The sequence below is a fragment of the Arachis stenosperma genome, chromosome 6, assembly GCF_014773155.1.
Source record: "Arachis stenosperma cultivar V10309 chromosome 6, arast.V10309.gnm1.PFL2, whole genome shotgun sequence".
In the NCBI taxonomy this organism is placed as follows: domain Eukaryota; kingdom Viridiplantae; phylum Streptophyta; class Magnoliopsida; order Fabales; family Fabaceae; genus Arachis; species Arachis stenosperma.
In genome coordinates this window covers 134,032,291-134,058,500 of record NC_080382.1, presented here as the reverse complement: position 1 = coordinate 134,058,500, position 26,210 = coordinate 134,032,291, and the positions used below count along the sequence as shown (strand labels likewise).

At 37.0% G+C, this 26,210-nt stretch overlaps 2 protein-coding genes across 2 annotated transcripts; both read right to left on the bottom strand.

Annotated features, from left to right (window-relative positions):
* Nucleotides 1-680: 680 nt before the first annotated feature.
* Nucleotides 681-25,937, bottom strand: LOC130935625 (lysine-specific demethylase JMJ25-like). The gene is made up of 16 exons (XM_057865455.1): nucleotides 25,409-25,937; nucleotides 25,186-25,301; nucleotides 24,738-24,834; nucleotides 24,515-24,653; nucleotides 23,897-23,960; nucleotides 23,052-23,817; nucleotides 13,965-14,288; nucleotides 11,616-11,885; nucleotides 7,662-7,734; nucleotides 7,482-7,567; nucleotides 6,842-6,961; nucleotides 6,086-6,144; nucleotides 4,201-4,552; nucleotides 3,749-4,092; nucleotides 2,045-2,429; nucleotides 681-1,950 (listed from the first exon to the last, which is right to left on the bottom strand). Exons 1-16 carry the CDS (start codon nucleotides 25,820-25,822, stop codon nucleotides 904-906), a joined length of 4,656 nt encoding a protein of 1,551 aa, XP_057721438.1. The 5' UTR covers nucleotides 25,823-25,937; the 3' UTR covers nucleotides 681-903.
* Nucleotides 14,820-15,110, bottom strand: LOC130935626 (ATP synthase subunit 9, mitochondrial). The gene has a single exon (XM_057865456.1). It carries the CDS (start codon nucleotides 15,074-15,076, stop codon nucleotides 14,852-14,854), a length of 225 nt encoding a protein of 74 aa, XP_057721439.1. The 5' UTR covers nucleotides 15,077-15,110; the 3' UTR covers nucleotides 14,820-14,851.
* Nucleotides 25,938-26,210: the final 273 nt, after the last annotated feature.

The following is a 26,210-nucleotide window of genomic DNA, read 5'->3' as shown; positions in this document are numbered from 1 at the left end:
TGAACCTATTCATCCCAAAAGCGTAACCTGACAAAACAATGTAACACTAATGATTATATCTCTAATACTTCCTAAACCTCCATTGTACGAATGTACGCTTAAACCATTGACTCCCTATACTTTTTTTTTTTCTTATTTTTATTTTGTGTTGAAAATATATAATTTACAAAAAAATTTATTCGAATACAGTTGTCATTTACATAAAAGTAATAATTTAAATATTTAACTAAATTATTATCTAATAATTATTAATAATCAACTTCATATAAAATCACAATATATAAATTTTTACTTATTTAATATTTAAAATCAAATCACATTTTATAATAGACCTTTATATGTAAATAAAATAAAATAATCAAATTACTAGAATTTTCTAAATCAAAACTAGTTATACATGTCATATTTTAATATTATATAAATCATGTTATTTAAGTTTGTATATAACTATATATATCGTAAAAAGTATATCACAATTTATGTGGTAAATTCTCAGCTTTTTTTTCACGTGGCAAGACTTTGAGTCTATATTTTTTATATAAATAGTAATAGATTACTACGATTTATGACCATACACCCTCATCAGCTAAATAGGTTGAGGTTGATTCTACAGTACATCTTCCAAAGCTTCAACGTCTTTTGTCTATTTCGAAGTCAGAAATTTATGCATTTAAGCTATCATGCACAACTAGTTATATCATAGAGTGAGGATATAAAGTATAAACTGAGTTTCATAAACACAATTTTTGACAATAACTAAACCACTCATAATCGATCACAAAATAAACCGTTACCAAGTTAACCATCGAAGTTTCAATGGCCCAACTCAAAGTCAATACACCACTAATAGCAAACAAAACATACAACCATAGCCTTAAATCCTAACTAGAAAAGGCATTGTGTTCAGCCAGTCAAATTCTTTAGGTCCTCCAATGTAAAAGTGTTGAGCCAACCAAATGCCAACTTAGGATCATCTCGCATCAAATGCACAAAAGTTTGCCTGTTAACAATCTTTGTAAGAACTCGGCAGGCAATGAAGTACAAAGTACTTCCTTTCTCGAGACCAGGCACACTACCAAGTAACGTCAGACAGCTATCCAAATCCAAATTACATTCAAAACCAGTGGCAGTATTATTTGCTTTTGCCTTAACTGCTTTACCAGAATGCTTCTTAGCTTTCCTCAGTCTCTTCCTTTTCTTCGGAACACTATTTGAAGGACCAGGCTCTGCATTATGTGAATGATAAGTTTCTTTATTAGCAACACCATCACCATCCCCAACACCCTCATCAGAAGCCCTTAATTCAAGGTTATCTTCATTCTCTCCAAGAGGCTCCACATTAGCAATGCCATCAACATCACCATCCCCTTCATGGGAAGCCCTTAATTCCGGATTATCCTCATTCTCTTCACTAAGTTCTACATTATGCGTATCATGAGTTTTGTCAATAGCAACATCACTGCCGGAGACACCCTCATCAAAAGCCCTTAATTCAGGATTAATCTCATTCTCTTCCCTAATGGTAACATCAGCGCTACTGACACCCTCATCGGAAGCCCTTAGTTCGGGATTATTCTCATTCTCTTTCCTAGGCTCTACATTATGCATATGATGATGAGTTTCTTCAATAGCAACATCATCAACATCACTGAAACCCTCCTCAGAGGCCCTTAATTCAGGATTATTCTCATTATATTCCCTATGCTGCACATTCTGTGTATGATGAGTTTCTTCAATAGCAACATCATCACCACTGTCCCCATCATCCTCATTGGAAGCCCTTAATTCAAGATTATCCTCATTCTCTTCACCATAAAACCCCACCCCATTTGGTGATGGATCTGCATATATAGCTACATAACTTGTACCTTTAGCATCTTCAAAGCAAGCTTCCAACTTATCTAAGTGTGGAGGACCTTGATGCTCAAACTTTAGAAATGCAGGGTTCTCCTAAAATCCAAAGGAGATCAAGAATACGTAAATAGATAATAGAAAAGTAACAACTAAAATTACTAAATTAAAAGCAATAGCATAAAAAATGTACCTTTTTTCTGGATTCCCAAAATTTGGGAGGTGCTTTGACAGTTTTTTTAATAGGATCCCATCCTAAACCAGTTTGATTTTCAACAAGCTTTGCCCATAAAGTAAAATCATTTTTTAGATTGTCCAGTTCCTTTTTCAATTGCCTATGATCATAATTTTGACCAGTTTTTCCATTAAACTTGGCAACCACATTGTTCCATCCCTCTTTGTTAAAGTCATCATGAGGCCTATTCCCAGCAGCTATTTCCTGAACACATACTTCCAAGAAAACTCCTATTGTGAAATCATCCCATTTATCATTGTCTGGAATGGGCTGATTCTCTTGAGTAGCTCTTCTATGTGTCACTTCCGGAGGGATGCTATGTTCCTCTTCCTCCAAAGGCACGCTATATTTATACAATAAAACAATAATATTGCACAATTTTTATTATAACAATCATACCTTTAATTACATAATGCATCAAACAAAAGTAATATTCTATATTTTTAAGTTTTCATCATCTACCATTGAGATCAATCTCCAAAAAGAGACAAGATTTCACCTATGTTCTACAACAGCAAGAGCAAAACATATCGGATCGGATCAAACACAAACTGTTGAACACACAAAATAAAAGTCCAGAAATAAATTAACCTAGACACAGAGCTACATATATCAGGTTAAGATTTAAGCCACTGGGTCTAGTGTTGGATACCTGGGTCAGCTGGAAAAACTTTTTCCTCAAGGAAAATGGAAAACTAACAACTAAATAGCAGAGCAAAAGGAAACAACAGCAAAAGTAACAAACAGAACTAGGCTTTGGCCCTCCACAGCACCCCACCATGAGAAAGAAAAAACCTCGACACATGATGAGAATAGTTGAACCACATAGGAAGGATTTTAAACTCCTTCAAATTAAAGTGTTAATCGAGAAATCACCAGCAAATAACCAATTGTCAGCAGATACAAAAATTTATAGCATAAAATAAAATCAGAAAATGATTTACAGCTTCTTTAAAATTAACTCTCACTCTAATGCCAACTATCAAAATCATGCACAAAGAATATATATTACGGGAGCAAACAAAACACAATGAATACAAGGAAAAGCAACAACATCCGCTATCTAATTAAAAAGAAAACATAATTACATTAAATTTCTTAATATCTCTCCATCGATATGTGACGGTAAATATGTAACGTCAGGTTGATTAATAAGTAATAACCTATATATTGGGTCGGGGGAGGGAGAAGGTTGTTTCATTTTAATAAAAAGGAAATATAGTGAAGGAAGTGGAAGCATGTTATGACCCCATTAATGTTACAGGTAATATTAGTGTAACTGGAAAGGAAATAGTAGAGTATCTTTTGTCCTTTGTTAGAGTCCTGGCAGTCAGGATGTCTCTTGAATATCCTTTCTATCTTGTAAATTGTAAGTCATCAATAAATAGATTCCAATTCTAACGAAAGACATAAGTACAAGGACAGTCTGGTGCACAAGAATCCCTCGCTAATGCAGGGTTTGGGAAAGGCCGCACCCACAGGGTGTAATGTACCCAACTTGAACCCATGACTTTGAAGTCACACGGAGACAACTTAATCATTGCTCCAACGCTCCCCTTCAAAGGCATATAAGTATAGCAAAGAAGAAGTATAGACAAACAATGAATAAAGCGGAACAGAGAAAAATAAAATAAAATAGATACAGAAAAAGAAAAACATTACCTAACAGAATGTTGAAGCTTATTGACTTTACCAAATTGTTTTTTATCATTTAGCTGTATCTGCCTTTTATTTGGATTATCATTTGAAGTAGTGTAGCCCACACTATATGAAGTATGAGGTTCTTCATAAGCAACACTATCACTGTCCCTAACACCCTCACCAAAAGCCCTTAATTCATGATTATCCTCATTTTCTTTCCCACATACCCTCACCTCAGCTGATGATGGATCTGCATGTGTTTTCAAAGCTACATCACCTATAGCCTTCATATCTTTAAAACATGCTTCCAACTTATCCAAGTGTGAAGGACATTGAAACCTAAATTTCAGAAATTCTGGGTTCTCCTAAAATCGAAAAGGGAGAACAAATAAGTGAAAGGATAATAAACACATAATGCAGCAACCAAAATTATCAAATTAGTAGCACAAACTGATAATAACAATAAGACATACCTTTCTTCTAGCTACCCAAAACTCTTGAGATGCTTTTATGGTTTTTTTAACAGGATCCCATCCCACACCAATTTCAAGAAGCTTTTCCCATAAATTAAAGTCACCTTTCAAAATGTCCCATTTATCTTTCAATTGCCTGCAGTCATAGTTACGACCTGTTTTTCCATTGAACTTAGCAATCACATTAATCCATCCCTCTTCATTGAAGTCAGCGTCAGCTCTATTCCCTGAAGCTATTTCCTCAACACATACGTCCAAGAAAACTCCGGTTGTATACTCGTCCCATTTATCCTTTTCTCCGGTCGGCTGCTTTTCTTGGATATTCCTTTCAGGTTTCAGATTTTCATTCAAGCTATATTGTCCAAGTATGAGCAGCCAATTTCAAAATATTGAACAAATTTAATGATAACATCATAATTGAAGTAGATAAATATGCATCTAAAATAACAATTTTGTTTTCCTGACCATCTTCCAAGAAAGAAACAATAATCAATCAAGAAAAAGTTTGAAAAATATGTACCTATTTCTAGAGCATAAATGAAAATAAGATTAATATGTACAATTTCATTAAATAAAACCATACGCTAAAACCATGTATCCAACTTATGCGCACATAAAATATGAATAAAAATTCAGAACTACTGTATAGCTCTTCATTTGAGAGTAACGTGAGTATAGTATACATGTACAAAGTCTGATATGCAGTATGCTGATACCAAAATGGCTAAAGAGCATGGATACTATGAGCAAAAAGAAAACTCTTGGTTTCATCTGATGAATGATAAAGGAAATATACTAATATAGAGAAGGATGCAGAAGGCATATAGAGAAAGCAAAGTAGAAATGTAGTCAAATAGTAAGGAAATGACAGGGAACAACATAAGGTAAAAGTAAAGTGAATATCTCTGGTCATGGACAAGAAATTAGGGGTGTCCACGGATCGGATCGAATATGGCCGAAAATTCGATCCGATCCGCACAATTTTCATTGGATCGAATCGGATATGATATCCGCGCTTTTTAGTGCCAGATCCGATCGCACATCGGATCGGATCGGATATCAGATATATCCGCATGATTAAACCTTCTCTTTTTAATCATATTTCTATGTAAAAAAATTCAATAAAAATATTTCTTTTATACTTTTAAACTTATTTATTCCTAAAATATTTTCAATCAAACTCTTTCTAAATAACAAAAATAAAATAATACAATATATGAATAATAATTACTAACTAAAACATACAAACAAGTAAATATAATACCAAACATATGTATTTATTTATTTTTAATTATTATTATGCGAATCTGCGGATGTAGAACAGATATCCGCGATCCGATCCGATCAATTTGCGGATCGGATCGTATCCGCAATTTTCGGATCGGATGCGGATATTTACCACGGATCTGCAGATCCCATCCGATCCATGGACACCCCTACAAGAAATGACACAGAATGATAGGGTAAGGTTCACTTATTCTATGAATTGAATCTATAAGGTTAAAAAAAAAAAAAAAAAAACCAGAGACAAGATGATTTTTCCAACAAAGTAAATGCTATTTCTGAAAATAAAATAAAAATCACCTAGACTTGGATCATTTGTTAATCTTGTATACAAGAACACATATGCTTATAAACACTTACTTATAATATAGACTTTTTAGAGTTTGGTTGTGTCTTGTTCATTGCTTTTTGCTAAATACAATACACATAAACTAATACTGTGTCTACATCTCATGGCATACACAAACCAAACACAACTGTATGTAACGGATGTGCAAAGTACATAAGAGATATTCCAACAATGCTTTCAAGAGAAGAGTATACATGGACTCAGCAAATGCTAGTATCAAAATACAACTAGGAAAAGTTTGCAGCCACTAACCTTGCTCTTGACAAGTTTTCAAGGACATTGTTTATAGCAAATATTGTCATTTTCTTCACCTGTTTCCAAAGCAGTACAAATGGGAAGAAGAATTTACATAAAATCCCCAAAAGAAACTATCTGCAAGTTCAATCCTCTCTGTCTGATAATGTGTCAATGAATTATTTTAAAAATTAATCACATTGGTCAACATAAACTTTTCAAACAAAAATATCTAATAAGCAGAAACTCATATGGCAGCCTGAGAAAATATAAGTCAGTTTGTAAGCAACGGACTACATTGCGACATTCCAAGATTGTCGGTAAAAAAATTAAAATGCTGAAAAATCTTGTATATTGGCATGGACCTGGGATCCCCAGCTCACTCATAAACTGCCTAACTAAATTCCTCCTCCTCAACTCATGCATAAACCTGTACAGGTAACATCAGATCTTTGATCTCTCTTCTAGACAACATAACAAACTTCTGCATTTTCTCCTTGACTTTGCTTACTTTCATCCAGGCCCATTCCCTCCTTTCTCCCTAATATAACATACCTGGGCTTAGGAGGGTTAGGTGGGTTTCTAACTTTTCATCATCTTCCAAGACTAATTTGATGTGATGTAACATTCAAGGAGCAATTTGAATAAAACTTGCAGTCAATGAAAGTTCAAAATATAACAAGTTGAAGAAAGAAGGCACCCAGAAATAGGAGATGGTATCACAAACTAGATAAACATATAAACAGCACGATTAAATAAAGTTGTTCAGTATACCTCCAACTTGTCCTCGCTCGACCTATGATTTATCGGAAGTGTGCGGATTTCCTCTGCCAAACGAAAACACTCGCCAACACTTTCAGGAGACACAAAACTAAGCGCAACATTGATGCATGTCTGTAAAAGAACGGTGGATAAACATTTCAAACAGTACTAAAGATTAAAAGTACTCACACCAGAAAACGTGGGCTAATAGCAAAGGTTAAGTATTTTGTATGAAATCATAAACGTCCAGCTGTTATTGTGTTTTCAAAACTACCGTATTTTAAGGCTAGCTTTGCGAAGAAAGAGCTTACTATTCTTAGTTTCAATCTAGCACAAGAAAATTTTATCACAGTAGGTTTATGTTCAAACTACCAGCAATTTAGTCTTGCCACACTGTGACATTGGCTGTACAATAATAATAATAATAATAATAATAATAATAATAATTCTATATACACCGAAGTAATCATTGATCATAATTACAATGTCTAATAAAGAACCTAATTGTTCCTAATTGATACATAAAGGAACTTTACTATAAAATCAACAAATTGAATAAATCTCAAGACAGAATCAGACTCTTCTAGGCATATCACGCATCACTATAAATACATTAAAGAGAATATACATGCACCACATTTCTCCATTGTACCTTCAGATTTCTAACTTGGTATGGACATCCCGCTGGAATAAAGACAGCATCTCCTAACTTCTGAATGAAAGTCCAGGGCTCAATTCCTAATAAACGAATTATCAATGCAAGGTACAGCACAAACAATCAAAACATTCCATCCACCAAAAAAATTAGGAAAACTTAAACGAAATTGCTAACCATACTCCTCCTTTAGCTTCCTCTTATGTCCCACAGTCAGATAGATCGTTTGATCATGAATGGGGTGAATAACCTACGTTGCCAAGAGAAATGCCATTCAAACAGAAGCAAACATGCACAGTGAAATGAAGATACCTTGTTTCAGGTAAAGAAGGATGCATCAAGAAAAAAAAAAGGGAAATGGATGACAATTCCTTTTCAAACTTGTATCAATTTTACCCCTTTTTTCCCTATCATAAAAATTATATTTTCTTACTCTCTTTTTTTTATTATGATGAAAAAAAAAATCCTTAAGATGAGAAGTAATAAGTATATCCTAATCAATATCAATATATAAAACAAACAAATACTTTTCCTACTGTAAATATGTTTGACTTACTTTTTCTTTTTGGTACAAATACTTAACTTCTACTGTTTTTATAATCTCTCGGTTACTGTATATTCTTAGATAAATTATAAATATAAAATTAGGCAAATTACAATTTAGCCCTTGAGATCTTTCAATACTACAGATATCCCCCTGTTGAGTTAGAATATATTTAGGATTGATATAGTATCTAGGTATATCTTGTATTGATTCAATTTGATAGTAGGATGATTATCATGATGATTAGATTGTATATTAACCTATAAATATAAATAAGCACTTCTCATTGTTTCTCACACAACATCTAAATATACAGGATATCCAAAATTCTAACATGTTTTGAAGTAGACATTTGACACCCTTAATTTATTTTGAAAGATTATAAAGAAAAAACAAAGAACTAGATAGGGACAAACTGTCTCCATTCTAGTATAAACAGTATACATTTTGAACAAAACGACGAGTAAAACAAATAAGTTTTTCTCACAACCTTCAAACAAACAACAAAGACAGCAACTTATAAAAAAGGCAACCCGGTGCATAAGCATCCCGCATTAACACAGGGTTCAGGAAAGAATTGCACCCAAAGGATGTAATTAAGTAGCCTAACCTCATAATTGCATTAATGGTTGATTCCATGACTCAAACCCGTAACCTAGAGGTTACACAGAAACAACTCACCCCCTCGAAGATAGCAACTTTATCTAGAGAGAAATTAACAAACTCCAAAAGGCAAACTGATGAAAAACTGAAAGCTTGGATCTTTCTAAAAGCTTTTTTCAGAAAAAGATCCATTTGATTAGAAGGACGAGTCTGGGCCAGTTCTGGAGTTGCTGTGATAACTGGCGACATTTGAGTGGTGGTTGTTTTTGGCCCTCAACTTTGTGTGCTATCAGCTATGACAACCACTTTGGATTGCCCAAACCAGTGTGGCACCACCAACTTTCACCACCACGCAAGCTGCCACATCACCACGGCAGCAGTGAGATGAAGGGATGAGAAGGAAGTGAAGATGAACAAGTTGGAGGCCAGAAAGGGATGGGTATAGAACAAGAGAGTGACATAAGAGGTTTGTTGAAGGCGAGATAGAATCAACAAAAGGGGTATTATGGACCTTTTATTTGATAGGTATATCCACTAGAAATGGAGGTAAGTCCTAACCTGCAAACTACAGCCTTTGTAAATGTAATTTGGCCCTATAGAATAACAGAAAATTACAACAAAAAGAAAATAAACAATCATACCACCAGTTTTTCCTGTATACAATATACTCTAACAGCAGTGTAATCCATACTTCTCCAAAGATAAATAGGTGAAAGCATAAACTTTAAATATACATTGACACTAGAGTGAATGAGATGAGAGAAAACACTGCTTAGTCTCATCCTGGTTCTGGGCTGATATGCTTAATTCAGCCCCACTAGGACACACAAAGGAAGGATTGTTTTCTGCTTGGTAATTGGACACACAAAGGAGAACTTTAGCTATCTCCATGTTATGATTTGGGACTCTATTGGACATTGTACATATTTGGTTATAAGTCCATGTCTACCCATCTTGATTACAAGAAAGAAATCTCCTAGTAAATGAAGTTAAATCTGTACATGTTACTTATCTCAACATATCTATAAAACTAAATAAATAAATAAATATATTCCATAAAATATATGATATGCTTCAATATGGCTGCTCCCATCAATGCGGCTTGCCAATGTCTAAAATAAATAGTGATTGATCATAAATAACTTCTTTCGGTTTTGAAAAGAACAATTCAAAACTATTATTATCAAAACCTTCATCGTTTCAAAATCCAATGGCACTCCCTCCATTCTTAATTAATTGTCCAATTCTGAAATTCCAATTTTCCCAAATAATTGTCCACTTAGCAAATTGAGTGTAACTTTATTTTTCTTTTCCAGTCATATCACTTATATATATACTCTAATCAACTTCAATAATAATGCTGTTAGAAATCAGGATAGAATCTTATAATATCAAAGAATATCAAATATGATCTCATAGGTTTCGCATTGATATTTATCATTGTTTCCGTATTAGTATTAGATTTTTACTATTGTTATGAATAGATGCTAGTATTCCTCTCATGTAAGACAGATCACATAGGAATAACATATTCTCTCTCATCTGCTGAGTTACTATTTACTCTAATTTTTCAGGTTAATCAAGGGTTTTAACATGGTATCCGAGTCATGGTATCTTCCGTAATCTCATATGCTTCCGTTGTAACAAGCTCTATGTTGAAGAAGAATTTTTGATCTCGTGTTCTCTGTTTCTGTTTCTCGATTAAGTCACCTTGTCTCTGTCTCTTTATTTGATAGTCCCGCAAATCTCTATGAGTCACTGCCGCCACAAGTTGAGAAAAGTCTCGAAATTCCTCCTCCCACTGCGGTTATGTTGTGTTATCTTCTCCACCTTCTCCACTCCATTGTCATCACTGTCGCTACCAATGTCTTTGCCACAGTGGCCTCCACTGAGTCAGTAGCTCAAATATCTCTGCTTTAAGTTGCTGTTAGCACTGATGGCGCCTTCTTGTCACCAATCACTAACCGCACCATCAAGCTCATCATCTCCGGCAGCCCAGCCAATACCATCCGGGTTTGAGGCTTCATGCACTTCCATGCGCTGTTTTCTCCCTTGGATTCCAGTCACCACCGCAGCTTTCGCCAGTGCATGCTAGCGCGTCAGCCGTCTCTTTCCACCGCCATGCTCATCTCACCATCCTCTTTCCAGATCTGGTCGTCGGTTTCTCTTTCAACCACTTTTCATCTTTTGCATTTTCTACATTTCTACTGTGCCCCTGGCACTACTGCACCATTCATCCGAGCTGTTTCCACTACAATAGTCCACCTAAAGCATCATCAAACTCCTTGATTTTATCTCTATCAGGTGTCATGACTACTGATTCTCCTGCTTCTAATAGTTCTTGCATGTTTGACATCTCTACTATCTATATAACCTCAAACTTGTAAACACTCCAAAAACCATATCTAAGAAGTGATACTTTTAATACATGCCCAAGAATGAACATCTAGAGCGTGATGTTTGATTTCTAGCATGAACATATATGGGATGGTCCAACTAGATTGGATTGGATAATCTACCATATTAGAATTGTGGGTTTAACTCACCCCAAAAACAAGCTCAAGAGGTGATAGGGGCCTCGTACTTATAAACACTCTAAAGACAATGGATTTTAAGAAATGCCAAAATAAAAATTAATCGAGATGAAGGGTAATTTTGTAAATTGAAATTAAATTTTTGTAACTCTTGTACATTTTAAATTTGTAATCATATTCTTATTTCAAGTGGAAAACCAAAAAAGTGGACAATTAATTAAAAACGCAAGGAATACATCATATGTAATGTATTTTTATGGAAGCAAGGATAGAATGAGATCAACAATATATAAACTGGTCAGGATGCTGACCTAGATACCAAAAATATGATGGTCATAAGAATAAAAAAGAATGCTCCCAGCAATTAAACTATTCACTATTGGCAAGGCATAATTAGTGAATCAAACTGAAATATTCTTTAAAGTAATGCATAATTATTATACTAATTACCTTATCTAAGGGACAGCAATAGTTATGCCTGAACTCCTTGAAATGCATTTTCAGATATTCCTTTAACACAGGAATATCCTGTCTCCGGAAAACATCCCAAAGGACACCATCAGAAGCATCCCCTCCAGCTAATATATTGCTTTCTTCCTGATAAGTTACAAGGAGCTCTCTCTTGTCTTGGTCATGGTGCTTCCGTTTCAAATGCTCAATTGTTCTAAGTTGGTCAGATGTCAACCTCACTTTTCCAGCAGTATGAGTTAAAATATTAACCTAAAATGGCCAAATTAATATAAAAGAAAGGAGACACAATTTTTTTATACCTCAATACATATAAATCCTAGCACTATATATAGCAACAAATACAATGTTAACAAAGATTTGGTAAGGAAATTGATGAGATTAAATCACAAATATCAGAGGATTGAGAAAGAATAACAACTAAACAAGAGGTTTAGAACAAGTGTATTAAGGATGAGGAGGGTAAGGTTTTGGTCACAAAGGAGCATTAACAAAAGATAGAGAACTAATATCATAAATTATTCAATGAGATATGAGACTCTCTCGTGCTCGGATCTGCTACACACAAGGAAGGAGGACCCAAAATTTTATCACTATTGGAGAATGCAAGAGTTTGGAGTTAAGAGGCCCGAAAATGGATGAAGAATAGTGGAGCAGTGGGTCAGAAATAATATATTAATTAGGAAAGATCTAGGAGAAAAAGGCATTAATTGGCTAGCCTAAGGAGATGCTAAACAAATGGAGAGAAAACAGTTTGATCCCCATCTGAAAAAACAATTTATACATAATTGTGAAAACTACATAAAGATAAGCTCATGACTCATACCATGAAATTATGGGAGAGGGTGATAGAGCAGAAGTTGAGACAAGAGACTTGGATTTTGGAAAGTCGGCTTTTGGTTTTATGCTATGTAGATTTACCAGTGATGCAATATACTTGTTAAGAAGAAACGATGGAGAGGTACTGGAACAATAAGAAAGATTTACATGTGATTCTCATTTACTTAGAAATGGCATATGATAGGGTGTCCTGTGGAAAGTTAAGGTAGCAGATACTTTTGTGTAACTAAAGATATGCACGATAGGATTACAATATGAGAACCCAAGGTGGTGTAATAGAGAAACTTCCCATTGTTGTAGGGTTACAGTTGGGGTAATCTCTACCCTGATACATTTTCACACTAGTCTTTGTGGTAATTATTAAGCATATCCAGGAACCCATACCATGATGCAAATGACATCAGATTTTTCGGAAAATCAAAGGAAGATTTTAAATAAGAAATTAAATTTGTTCAGATAAGCTTTAGAAGTACATGGTTTACACATAAGCTACACGTGTAAATTCAACATGAGAAGAGAGAAGTTTAACATATAAAAGATAATTGGAGAAAACACCATACACCACAAGTCAAGAGATTTATGTATCTGAATTGAATTATTTGAGACAACAGAAAAATAGAGGATGATGTAAACTATAGGATTCAATAGGCTGGTCAAAGTGAAAGACTGGTTCGAACTTCATTTGAAACAAAATATAACCTATAATACATAAGAATAAAGTTTATCACATTGTCATTAGACCAACTTGTGTGGAACAAAGTGTTGGGTGGTAAAGGGTGAACACAAACATAAATTTAGTGTGACCTAAATGAGAATGCTTAAATGGATGAGTGGCTATACACAAATGAACAGGGTAAGGAATAAGGACATGATAGAAAAGGTGAAGAGTGCACCAATTGTTGAAAAGATGGTGAAATCACGTTTAGCAGGGGGAGGGGGAACCAACAACAAATCTAGTGAAGAGGATAAATTTGATGAAAGATTGAGTAGGGGTTAGGAGCAAAGGGAGACCTAAGAAGACTCTGAATGAGGTATTCAACAAAGATCTAAGTATAAACGGGCTTACCGCAGATATGATACATGACAGGATGCAATGTTGTCATTTTCTCCAAGTAACAAATCCCAAGCAATGGGATAAGGTTTTGTGATGTTGTATACTGCGAATCCTAAGTAGATTCATCTCACAAATTATCAAATCTCCCAAGAAAACATAGGATGAAATGAGAGGTTATGGACTATGGTGTAAGGACAACACAATGAGCACAAAAATTTATGGCGAGAACTTGAAATGACAATCTGCTCATACATAACAGCACAGAGAAATGCATAGTCTTAAGGGAAGCAACAAATGTATACATTTATACATCTACAAACATTAATCCTTCATATGTGGGACTGCATTAGAAGATAAAAATGAAAAGAATTCAAAAAGTTCAAAAGAGATATCCTTCAACAAAATTACCAAATAAGAATTGAGGAAATAAAGCATACTGTATCAGAAATATCATAGTGGAGTTTAACCACAGAATCACCACGTCCAAGCTCTTGAGGAAATCCATATGCAATATATTCTTTTGGCTCCATGTTAGGTGTTGAACCAGTCCCATGTACTTTAGAAGCAAGATTAAGAACACCTCCAAAAGGATTTGTATATTCCCCAAAGGGCAATAAAGACATAAATTCTGCATAGTGACGTGGTGCACGTTCCGTGAAATCAGGAGGCCAATCATTTAATCTCAGCATCTGAGGCCAACCACACCTATCCCAACGACCAATTTCGTACCCACAAAAGAATTGATGGATATTAATATCTCCCTGCATTTAAGTAGAGAAAGTATACATCACCAGCAACAAAACAGACATGTTAAGTGAAAACTATAAAGAATTTGAAAAACAAAGCACGTATGATTTAGTTCATTCTAATCATAGAACAGAAAGTAATTAGTACAGATGGAAAATAATATTTTGTACCAGAAAATTTAAACAGGATGTACGCCTTAAGACTAAAAACAAAATGGAAAACATAGTAGGAAACCAGAAACAGAGGATGAAAGGGAAACTACAGAACATTTGGATGGTTGAAAGCAAAACAGACGGGATAACAGAAAGAAATATAAGTTGTAAATGTAAAATACTAAGATAGGAAGCAAACCGAGGAGGGATAAAGATGACAATACTAACAGCAGTCTAAATTGATCAAATATGTTTTGTATTTGTTGACAGGGTGAGGAGAAACAACATACTGGCAACAAGCTTCTACCATGCCATTCAAAATGTGTGTTTTGTGTTGACAAATTTCCAACTTGACCAGAATCTCAATCTTACCATGACAGCAGAATGTCTAGAAACTATTTCTAACACCTTTCAAAAGGATAAACTTAGAAAACAAAGAGAATCAGAAAGGCCATCATTAATGCGAACAAGGCAATAGCCTCGGTTAGAGCAAAGCCCAGGATTGCATATCCGAATAACTGTTTTGCCAATGATGGATTTCTTGCCACGGAATGAATTAATGAACTGAATACGTTTCCGATACCTACAGCAGCTCCCGCTGAAGCAATTGTAGCAGCTCCGGCACCCATTGATTTTGCACCTTCTAACATCTCGAATTGACCATATATCTAGTCACGCTCTTGAAGGCTGACTTACTTACTTATGGCTTTTTTTTCACTATCTCTATCTCTTGGGGGGGCCTCCATTACGATGGGCTGTTCCTGGGGGGCCCCCCTTTTGTAATAATAATAGGTGCCAGGGTTACCCCCTGCATCCAACCAAAGGAGAAACGATGGAGTACAATGTACTCATTTTCTCCCTTTAGTTGCTTTTGGTTCCAGAAGGGAAGGTAGAGCAGAAATATTGAATATAGAACTACTAATAATGCGAGATAGGCAATAAGGACAAAAAAAAGAAACATTATGATTTTGACATAATCAGCATTTATAGTTGTTGAATATCAGATTAGAGATTTAGGCTTTATATAAGTTATTCTGTTTTGATATAGTTTCTGTTTTTAGATATTTGATTATGATTGTATCTCCTAGTATTCTCTCAAGGAATTCATCCAAAACACAATCCTTGTCTCACTTCATTCGTGTATTTCAAGTTGGTATCAGAGCGGGTTCCGACCCGGCTCTGTTTCTATTTGTTTTTCTTCTTTTCCGGCTGCAATCTCTCAGCCGTGTTCCCTTTTCCCACCAGCTGACACTATCAGCTGTGTCTCTTCGTCAGAAACTATTTTTCCGGCCAATTACCTTGTCAAACATCAGACCCACTCCGAAGCAACCCCAGAATAAGAACCGGAAAGCCAAGTTCAGCCTGTCCCCAAAATTTCACCGCCGTCAACCGCCGCACGCGCCGACACGCGCCGCCCCTTTTCCTGCGCGTGGTCCTCACGCGCCTCCGCTCCAGACACACGTGAACGTCACGCTCCGCTGCCCAGGTTTTTTTCCGGCCCTCGTTTCCCTTCTGCAGGTGTTTTCCGGTTGTTTCTGAGTATCTGCCATCATGTCTTCTGAGGTAACCCCGACACCAACTCCAATGGTGGCAAACCGGCTGTTCTAACATCTGTTGTTTATGGAACCGCTATAATGACCTCTGAAAAATTGATGGGTGCCAAAAATTACCTTTCTTGGGCTGATTCTGTAGAACTTTGGTTCATGGGCTAAGGCTATGAAGACCACCTTACTAAATCTGTTGATGACGTTCACACCGCTGACAAAACCACTTGGAAGAAGATTGATGCCCAGCTATGTAACCTTATGTGGCAGACCATTGATCCATCAAAGCTGACTATGTTTCGAGCTTACAAAACTTGTAAAAAGATGTGGGACCGTGCTAAAGCTTTATACACTAATGACATTGCAAGACTTTACCATGTTGCTAAGAAGTTGTGTAGTTTACAGCTTCAAGGAACTGATATGGAATCTTATGTTGGGGCTGGGAAGCTGTCAAGGAAGAGTTTTCGACTCTCCTTCCCTACGTGTCTAATGCTAATGACCATCATGCTCAACAGGGAAAGCTGTTTTTGGTATTTACGTTACTTGGGCTGCCAGCTGAACTTGAATCTCTTCGGCAACAAATATTGGGCACCTCACCCGTTCCTTCCTTTGAGGACGTATTTGCACGACTCTTGCAATCCGGCCCCTCTCTTGAGACCCATACTTTCGACCAAACTGCATTGGCATCCCAATCTTCTTCTCAAGTGTCCTTTCAAGTGCCCACTCGTGGCGGCCGTGGGGGTCGTGGTAATCGTACTCGCCTTAGTTGTACCTATTGCCATAGGATTGGTCATACTCAGGATAAATGTTATGCTCTCCATGGTCGTCCTGCCAAGGTAGCTAATGTTGTCCAAACTAATGAGCCATCTGACGTTCACTCCGCCGCACAAGTATAGTAGACATCATGGTCAGAATAGTTTCCAGCATAACATAAGCAAAAACTGGTTCTCTCGCCCCTTGCTCGCGGAGCGGTATACGGAAAAAAGAAAAGGGTACGAATGAAGCCAACCATTAATGACTAGAGAGTTGTTAGTTCCATGGGGGCTTCCCCTTTCCTATTCAGCTTTGCCGCCACTCCTTAGACCTGATAAGATCTTCCCAATCCTTTTTTTCTAAAGCAGCCCAAATTGCCGGGATACCTCCCCTTCGACCATCGAAGTTCCTTCCATGGGAACCTGCGGTAGCCCCTCTCCGAGTTTGACATGTCTTCAAATACCTCTACCTCTAAAAAGGGCTCTACGGGTTAAATGCTCTCTTTTTCTTTAAGAATGTAGATAGTTCTATCAACCTTTTCTATTTATCCTTAGAAGTTCGGCGAAATATGATATTAGCGTTGGTTTTTCCAACGAAACTAAGCACTATTTTTTTCTTTATCATTTGAAAGGCTCAGTCCCACACTCTGACTTCAATGGTGGGAACAACCTCCGCACTCCGGCGCTCCAATGAACAAAAGTTCTTCACCTTACTTTATTTAGAACAGTGATCGATCCCTCGGGAGTAACATTCGTAACTTAATGTTATGTTCATGTTCACGCGGTGATCTTATATCCAAGAGTACTACCCTGTACGTAGTCTATGTCTGGGGAGCATACTTGACAGGAGATGGCCACAGGCGGTAGATAGGTCCCCCACTTCGATTCCTGCCCTGTTAGCATCTCCGATCCGAGATAAGGGATTACTCCGTTAGGTCTTTTCGGTCCGGAGCCGGCCGGTAATGACAAGTTCGAACACCAGGAGCATTCTGATTTGATCAAACAGATTGCTTGAAAGAAAAGCAAATTCTCCAAATTGTTGACCAAGCTACACTAGCGGAAAATCTCTTATTCTTACCAGCCGGGTGGTGCGCAATGAAGACCAATCCGCGAACTAATTTATAACATCCAATGCCCTATCCCTCAAACTCGCAAGCTTGCGTCTCCGTCTTGGCTAAAATCCTTCCACTCTTTCTCCAACAAGCCACGCAGTCTCTTTAATATGATATATCATGCCTCCTAGCTTTCATGCATAGCAGACTAAGAAGCTGAAAGGTGATATAGCTGTACCCTCAACTTAAGCACCGACATTGAGAGGAGTGGAACGGGACTAGGCAACTAGTATGGGGCCCGGGATACTTATCAACTCATATTGGAGCAAGGTCACGACTGCTGAGACTGCGACCACGTAAAGCAATACCGCATTCTCACCGGCAGATTCGTTCTTCTCTTCTTCCTCTTTTCCTACGGTATCGATCGGACATGAAATCCATCAAAAAATAGCTGTAAATTTTCAAAAATTTCGAAAGACTTCTTCCAAGGGCAGCTCAATGCACAAGCATCTCACGTTAACGCAAGGTCCAAAGAAAGGCGGCACCCAACGGATATAATATAGATAGTTTAACATGATAATTACATCAGTAGTTGATTCCACGCTTGAACCCGTGACTATGATGAGGTCACATAAAGACAACTCAACCATTGCTCCAAAACTCCCTTTAAAAAGACTATTCTCAAATCTCATTAAAAAAAAAAGATGGTGATATCAAATTCAAAGATGTAAAATTTAATAGTAAAAATTGGGAATTTGGGATTTCTCAAAATAGCACTGCGGTACTGCACCCCATTCTTTGATAGTCGACATATTAGAATATTTTAACAAACTATACTCTTCTATTTAACCAAGATAATAAAGTAATAAAAAATTACCAATGACTTTCCTGTAGTCGCATAATCCATCAACACATTACACTATTTGAAAAATGCAGAAAACCATTAGAATTATTGAAGAAACTTTTTAAATACCTATTAAAGTTAATTTTATAGAAAAAAATTTCAACAAAAAGGATCCATAAAAAGAATCACCTATTGGTAATTCTTTTGATCCATTGATTACCAACAAAAATATTTTCTTCTGATTGATAATTATTTAGAAAATTTTGTCACATTTTTTATTGTTCATAAATTTAAGGTTCAATTAATATTTAGGTCTCTATTGTTTAACTCAATTTCTTTTTGAGTTACTATATTCTAAAATTTTTAATTATGTCCTACATTGCATAAGTTTTCCTAAGCAGGATTCACGTCCCTGTTTATATGAGCCCTTAGGAAAAATGAGATTAAGTGGAAAATTCCTTGCATATAGTAAGACCTTAGTAAACGTCCAAAACCATGCTTGAAGAGAATACTTAAGACGACAACAATAACAACAACAAAGTCTTGTTCCACTAAGTGGGGTCGGCTACATGAATCAAACGACGTCATTGTGCTCTGTCATGTATCATGTCTACAGAGAAACCGTTTACATATAGATCTCGTTTGACCATCTCATGGATGGTCTTTTTAGGTCTTCATCTGTCTTTCGCCCTTTGTCCATCTTCCATCTCATCCACCCTCCTGACTGGATGTTCTATCGATCTTCTTCTCACATGTCCAAACCACCTGAGACGCGATTCAACCATCTTTTTCACAATGGGTGCTACTTCAACTCTCTCTCTTATATCTTCATTCCTTATTTTATCCAATCGCGTATGACCACTCATCCATCTCAACATCTTCATCTCAGTCACACTCAGCTTATGTTCGTGCTCCCCTTTAGCCGCCCAACACTCCGTACCATACAGCATAGCCGGTCTTAAAGCGGTGCGATAGAATTTACCTTTAAGTTTTAGAGGCACTTTTTTGTCGCATATAAAACCAGATGCACTCCGCCATTTTGACCAACCTGCTTGGATCCTATGATTTACATCTTGTTCAATCTCTCCATTATCCTGTATGATACACCCAAGATACTTAAAACTTTTAACTTTTCGTAGGATGTTCTCTCCAATCTTCACCTTTATATTGGGATTTTCCCTTCTTAGACTGAACTTACATTCCATATATTCCGTCTTGCTACAGCTTATGCGCAGACCATACACTTCTAAAGCTTCTCTCCATAATTTCAACTTCTTATTTAGGTCTTCCCTTGACTCTCCCATAAGGATGATATCATCGGCAAAAAGCATGCATCATGGCACAGGCTCTTGGATGTGCTCTGTGAGTACTTCCAAGACTAATGTGAAAAGGTATGGACTTAAGGATGATCCCTGGTGCAATCCTATACTAATAGGGAATTCTTCTTTTCTAAAACTTTCCATAAGGCCTTCTTTAGTACCCTATCATACGCTTTTTCCAAATCAATAAACATCATATATAGATCCCTTTTATTACTACGATACATCTCCATCATCCTTCTTAATAGGTATATCGCTTCAGTGGTAGATCTTCCTGGCATAAATCCAAATTTATTTTGTTACTTGTGTCTCTTTTCTCAACCTCCGTTCAATCACCCTTTCCCATAACTTCATAGTATGACTCATAAGCTTAATCCCTCTATAGTTTCCGCAACTTTGTATATTCCTCTTATTCTTGTAGATAGGTACCAAGGTGCTCTTTCTCCACTCATCAGGCATCTTCTTTGACCTTAAAATCTCATTAAAAATCTTGGTTAACCAGTTGATGCCTTTTTCTCCAAGACCCTTCCAAGCCTCAATCGAGATATTATCAGGTCCTACTGCCCTGCCATTTTTCATCTGTTTTATAGCCTCTTTTACCTCAAAGTCTCGAATCCTTCGATAGTAGTCAAAGTTTTGATCTTCTTCCCTTGTGCATAATCGACCAAGGCTCAGAAGAGTCTTCTGTCCTTCATTAAATAACTCGTAGAAATAGCTCTTCCACCTTTCATTAATCTTCTCCTCTTGAGCCAACACATCTCCATCATTATCCTTTATGCACTTAACCTGATTCAAATCTCTCGTTCTTCTTTCCCGGCTCTTTGCGATTCTATATATACCTTTTTCTCCTTCTTTCGTACCCAAAGACTGGTAGAGACCCTCATATGCTCTTGTTCTTGCTTCACTTACAGCCACTTTTGTCTCTTTCTTAGCCGCCTTATATTTTTTCCAGTTATCTGCATTGCGGCATAAAGACCACTCTTTAAAACATTTCCTTTTTATATTTATCTTTTTTTGTATACTCGCATTCCACCACCAGGACTCCTTGTCTCTTGGTCCTATTCCTTTAGATTCACCAAAACTTTCTTTTGCTGTTCTTCTAATAACTTCTGCCATCTCCCTCCACATCTCTTCCGCGCTTCCATTCTCATCCCACTTTGCCTCTTCTACCCGTCTTAGGAAGCTTCTTTATTCCTCACCTTTCATCCGCCACCACCTCGTCCTTGGGTTCTTCGAATGATGTCTTTTCCTCAACTTTTGCTCAACGCGAAAATCCATGACGAGCACCCTATGTTGCGTTGTCAAACTCTCTCCCGGGATAATTTTACAGTTAATACAAAATTTTCGGTCGACTCTCCTCAACAAGAAATCGATTTGAGAGCTTGTCATGCCACTCTTATAGGTTATAAGATGTTCGTCTCTCTTTTTAAAACATGTATTTGCGATGAGAAGATCAAAGGTTGAGGAAAAGTCCAAAATAGTTTTACCCTGGGCATTGATCACCTCGAAACCATGGCCTCTGTGAATACTCTCATATCCAGTCACTTCTCTCCCAACATGACCATTTAAATCTCCTCCTAAAAAAATCTTATCTCCCAAAGGTATGCCTTGAACCAAACTCTCTAGATCCTCCCAAAACCTTATCTTGTGTTGTTCGTCCGAACTCGCTTGCAGTGCATAGGCGCTAATCATATAGAAAGCACCTCCCTCCACCACAAGTTTGATAGAGATGATCCGATCTCCCACCCTCTTGACATCCACTACGTCATTCTTCCACTGCTTATCCATAATTATTCCAACCTCATTCCTATTCTTCACCTTTCCTGTATACCAAAGTTTGAAACCAGAAGTATCCAACTAACTAACCTTTTCACCACCTCATTTCATTTTTTGTAGGCACATAATGTTAATCTTCCTCCTTGTCGTGGTGTCCACCACCTCTATGGACTTTCCTGTTAAAGTGCCTATGTTCCATGTCCCAAATCTCAACCTTATGTCGCTTCGACCTTTACCTTTTACTTTGTGAACTAACTTATTTACCCTCGTTCGTTCACGAAAACGCAAGAACCCTTGCTCATTTAACACTACATCCGGACACCAATGCAGCGGCTCTTGCTTTGACACCGTACTCGAGCCATACGGCACGTTGCTTCCGAGTAACGACCTAGCTTTAGCGCAATAATGTCTTTGATTCATGTCCTGGGGGTTCGGCTATATTTTTATGTTGGTTGCCGAAAACCTAACACAACTCTCCTCCTTTATCCGGACTTGGGACCGGTTATGTACCACAAGTGTAATATAGGCGGAGTTGAGAATGCTTAAAACCATCTTAAGAAATTGCACAATGGACAAGTCTAGGACTAACACTCCCTTCCCTATGCAACAAACATTGGGTACTCATGGTTCTCTACTTCTCTTGGGCTTGGCATCTATCTGAGACAAGAGCCAGCTTTTAACGGCAACCCTAGACAAGATTACAAGAAGAGACAAGCAGTGGCCATTTTAGAAAGCGGAGATGTCACTGTAACCGAGTCTAAATATCTTTCTGACTTTAGCTACACGGCCTTCGAATGATCCACCTAACCATCAAGGCCAATCTCAACAATAAAGGCTTAATGACAACCAACTATAGAAATCCCATGAGGTAATGAAACAAGAATACACGTCAAATCAGAATCCAAACATCTTAAGAGTCATCACTTATCACTAACCTTGATGGGCAAGTGCTTCATGAACAATTTCAGGGATGGAAATAGAGGATAAAGCAAAAGCAAACATATAATTGGATGAAGACAAGTAAGCAAATTACGAATGGGGCGAGCAGTGTAGGAATTACATTTGTAAAAGGGTGATATTTTCCATGGGTAAGTTTGTGGATAGGGTGATATTTTCCATGGGCTATAGGTAAGTTTGTAGGTTCAATAGGACACAGTGAAGCAATCATAGAGGAAGGACTAAATGTTTCAGGGGAAGACAATGGCATCAAAGAGTTATGAGAATCAATGTAAGTGTTATGAGAAGTAAGAGCCATGAGATTTGAGAATCCATGTAAAAATAGAATTTCCAAATAAAGCCATCAGAAGTCAACACTTAGGATTGAGAAATTAAACAAACCTGTGCCCAATCTAGGCAGTCAAATGCCTTCATATCCAAATGTTGATTACCGTTGGCCTTAAACGATCGGAATGCACGCCACATGACTCGTGGTTCCCAGCTTAAACCAGATGAATGTTCAAGCACATTGCTTACAATAACAGGCTCGCCTCTACTCCAATGACATTGAAAATGTTTCAACTCTTCAGGTTTTTGACTTATAGCCCGAGGATGGTACAAAAAGTTGTCAATGGAATTTTCACGAGAAGCTGACTTCAGTGTATTATTATTGCTTCTACAATCTGTGTTTCTGCTGAGCCTCAAACATGAACACCAGCTAACAGGATTCTCAACTGCATTGTGAAGCTTATGTGCTTCTGCTTCTTCTGCTTTGTGTACTAACTCTGAGATAAAATTTGGACCAAGTACACTTCTCAGTTCAAGAAACCTGTTGCGACACGTATTCTTTGGGCAAGGAATGCGGCCATCGCTCTTTGCATGCCACCCCGATCTTGACCATCCACGAACATCAGGCTTAGCATCAGAATGCGCTAAATTCTTCTTAGAGTCAGGCTTAGCATCCTCGTGTGCTGAATTCGACTTGTCTCTACTTATATCACAACCATGCTGATAATTAATACCCCAGTTGACAAATCCAAGCTCATCTGGATCTGCACCACCTAGTAGCTCTCCATTGCGAAGCTCATAGCAACAGATAAGACAAAGGTGAAAAGAACATTTTCTACAGAATCTGTGGTAGTCAAATATTGACGTCTTGCAGTTATCACTACAAAAGAAGATAAAGTCAACCAACTAAAAGAATATGAGGATAACTGAAAAGAAAAGAGAATCAGAAAAATCCCAACCAGTGGACACGTTCATCTTGACGGTATTCTGACTTTTCAATATTTAGCTTTGGGAGTGAAAGCCCTGCAGTGCACATCCCACAACCAAACTAAATAACAGTAGATATATATACTGAATTTTGACAGTGGCATGAGATGACCTATGTTGCTAAGGTACATACAAGAAGCATTATCAAATTAATTCAGAATAATCTGAGGGAGAGAGAGAGAGCCAATCGCTTGATCCTAAAAGTAAAGAACCAAAACCAGGAATTAGAAAACACTAACTAAGCAAACCATGTAATATGAGGAAGGGAAAAACTGGAAAACATGGTTTGCAAGAGGCAAGATGTTCAAAAGCCAAAAGTTTGTCAAATCTTATAAAATACAACACGTTTTACTTTTTGTTGAAGCCCTCATCATGCAAATAGATGTGTATTGAACTATTGATGGCACTGATTCAAAACATCCTTATAGACTTAGAGTCATTTAAAGAAATATGAGTACTGAAAAATGCATATACACTAGTCCAACTTAATTTGCATCAAGATCAAATTGATTTATTTCAGAGCGAAGTTTATATGTACATCACATCGGTGACCACTGACCACAACAGAGACTCCTCAATCAAAATATTACCTTTCCTCTTAGCTTCTATATCCTTCTCAATCATTTGTTCTTTATCCAACTGTCTTAAATAAGGAAGAAGCCGTTTTAGCAAATACTTAGAATGCTCAAATCTCTCCTGTTCGTTCCTTGGCACATGATGCCTCATTGCCTACAGAAAACCAAATGGCCATATTGCAAATCTGGGATACAGTAACTCACGGGTAAAGCCAAATAAAAGGTGGGATATACTGACCTTAATTAATGCTGTAGATCGCAAGCATGCTCTGCAGTTGCAATTACCACGGCAAACCGGACATAACACTGCATCTTCCGGCTTTAATCCAGGATACCTAAAGATGCAACAGCAAAAATATCAAGAACTGACAGCATTGATAAGTCTTCATCATCAAAAATCTAGGGGTCAATTTGGTTGCAGTTTCATCTTCAATTTTTTTTTTCATGATTTTATAAGAAACAAGTGAAAACAAAGAAACACTAAAAATGGAAAGACAATCCAAACACAGCTTAAACTTGCAATAACTTTACAGTTTATAGGTTACTGCTCTTGCCATTATCACTCGAAATTATGCTCTCAAGAAGAAATCTAAAGAATAAAAAACAAAAACTCTAATATTCGAGACATTGACCATTAAATATAGCTTTACTCCATATATATATAACTAAAAAACAGAAATCAATACCAGGTAGCCAAACAAGGTATACAGAATCTTTTCCGCTTGCAATTTTTGCACCTCACAACTTCACCTTTGTCATTTCTCTGACATTGATGGCACATTAAGCTCTCCTCTTGAATAAACTGTTGATTAAGAAACAATGTTTTGACCACAATTTCAATATACATGATCACCTAACACCGAATTTTGAACATCTAATCAAAAGAAAAAAGAAAAGGGAATAACGAACCTTAGGGCCTCGCCTAATGACTTTGGGTGTCTCCTGTTGATGCTTCCGAAGTAGGAACCTCCTGCCGTTGGCGTCGTCCTTTTGAGAATCTTTATCCAACACAAGCTCAACATTATCACTCGGAAGTTCACTTTCTGTCGCCGTCGAATAACCATTTTCCTCCTCTTCACTCTCAGCCCTGCTTCTGCTGCTAGTTCCGATGTTACTAGAAATCTTCGCCATCTTTCGCTTTCTGTCCTGCCTCATTCCCTTGGAGTTCTGAACAAGAGAGGAATTTGTAGCTCCATCATCGTCTTTGGCGTCTTTGTCAAGGTCAACATTATTATCACTCGGAACTTCATTTTCCGGCGTCCCAAAGTTAACAACTTGTGTCGTCCGTGGCCGTCGCCCTCGCCGCTTCCTTGCCGGCAGCATTGGAGGCGGGAAAGGGAATAATGAGGAGAGATTGAGAGAAAGATAATCAGTTGAAGAGCCCTAGCAGGCTAGGACTTGAAGCTAAGTAGTATAGTTCATTTCAGTATTTCACCGTAAAATGTTGAAGAGTAAAGTATTTTTTTTTCCAACATAAATTTTATTTATGTTCCAAATATTTAAATCGTCCTATTTGTATTTTTAATATTTGTAAAAGTAATTTAATGTTATCCTATTATTAATTACACATCATGAACGTTTTAGTTTGAATTTTAAAAAATCTCTTTTTAAAATTAGAATACAAATATCTAGAAAAGAATCGATGATCCACTCCGAAAAATAGTTTATTAAAAGTTGAAACTAATTCTTACAAAATTTACATAATTTACTT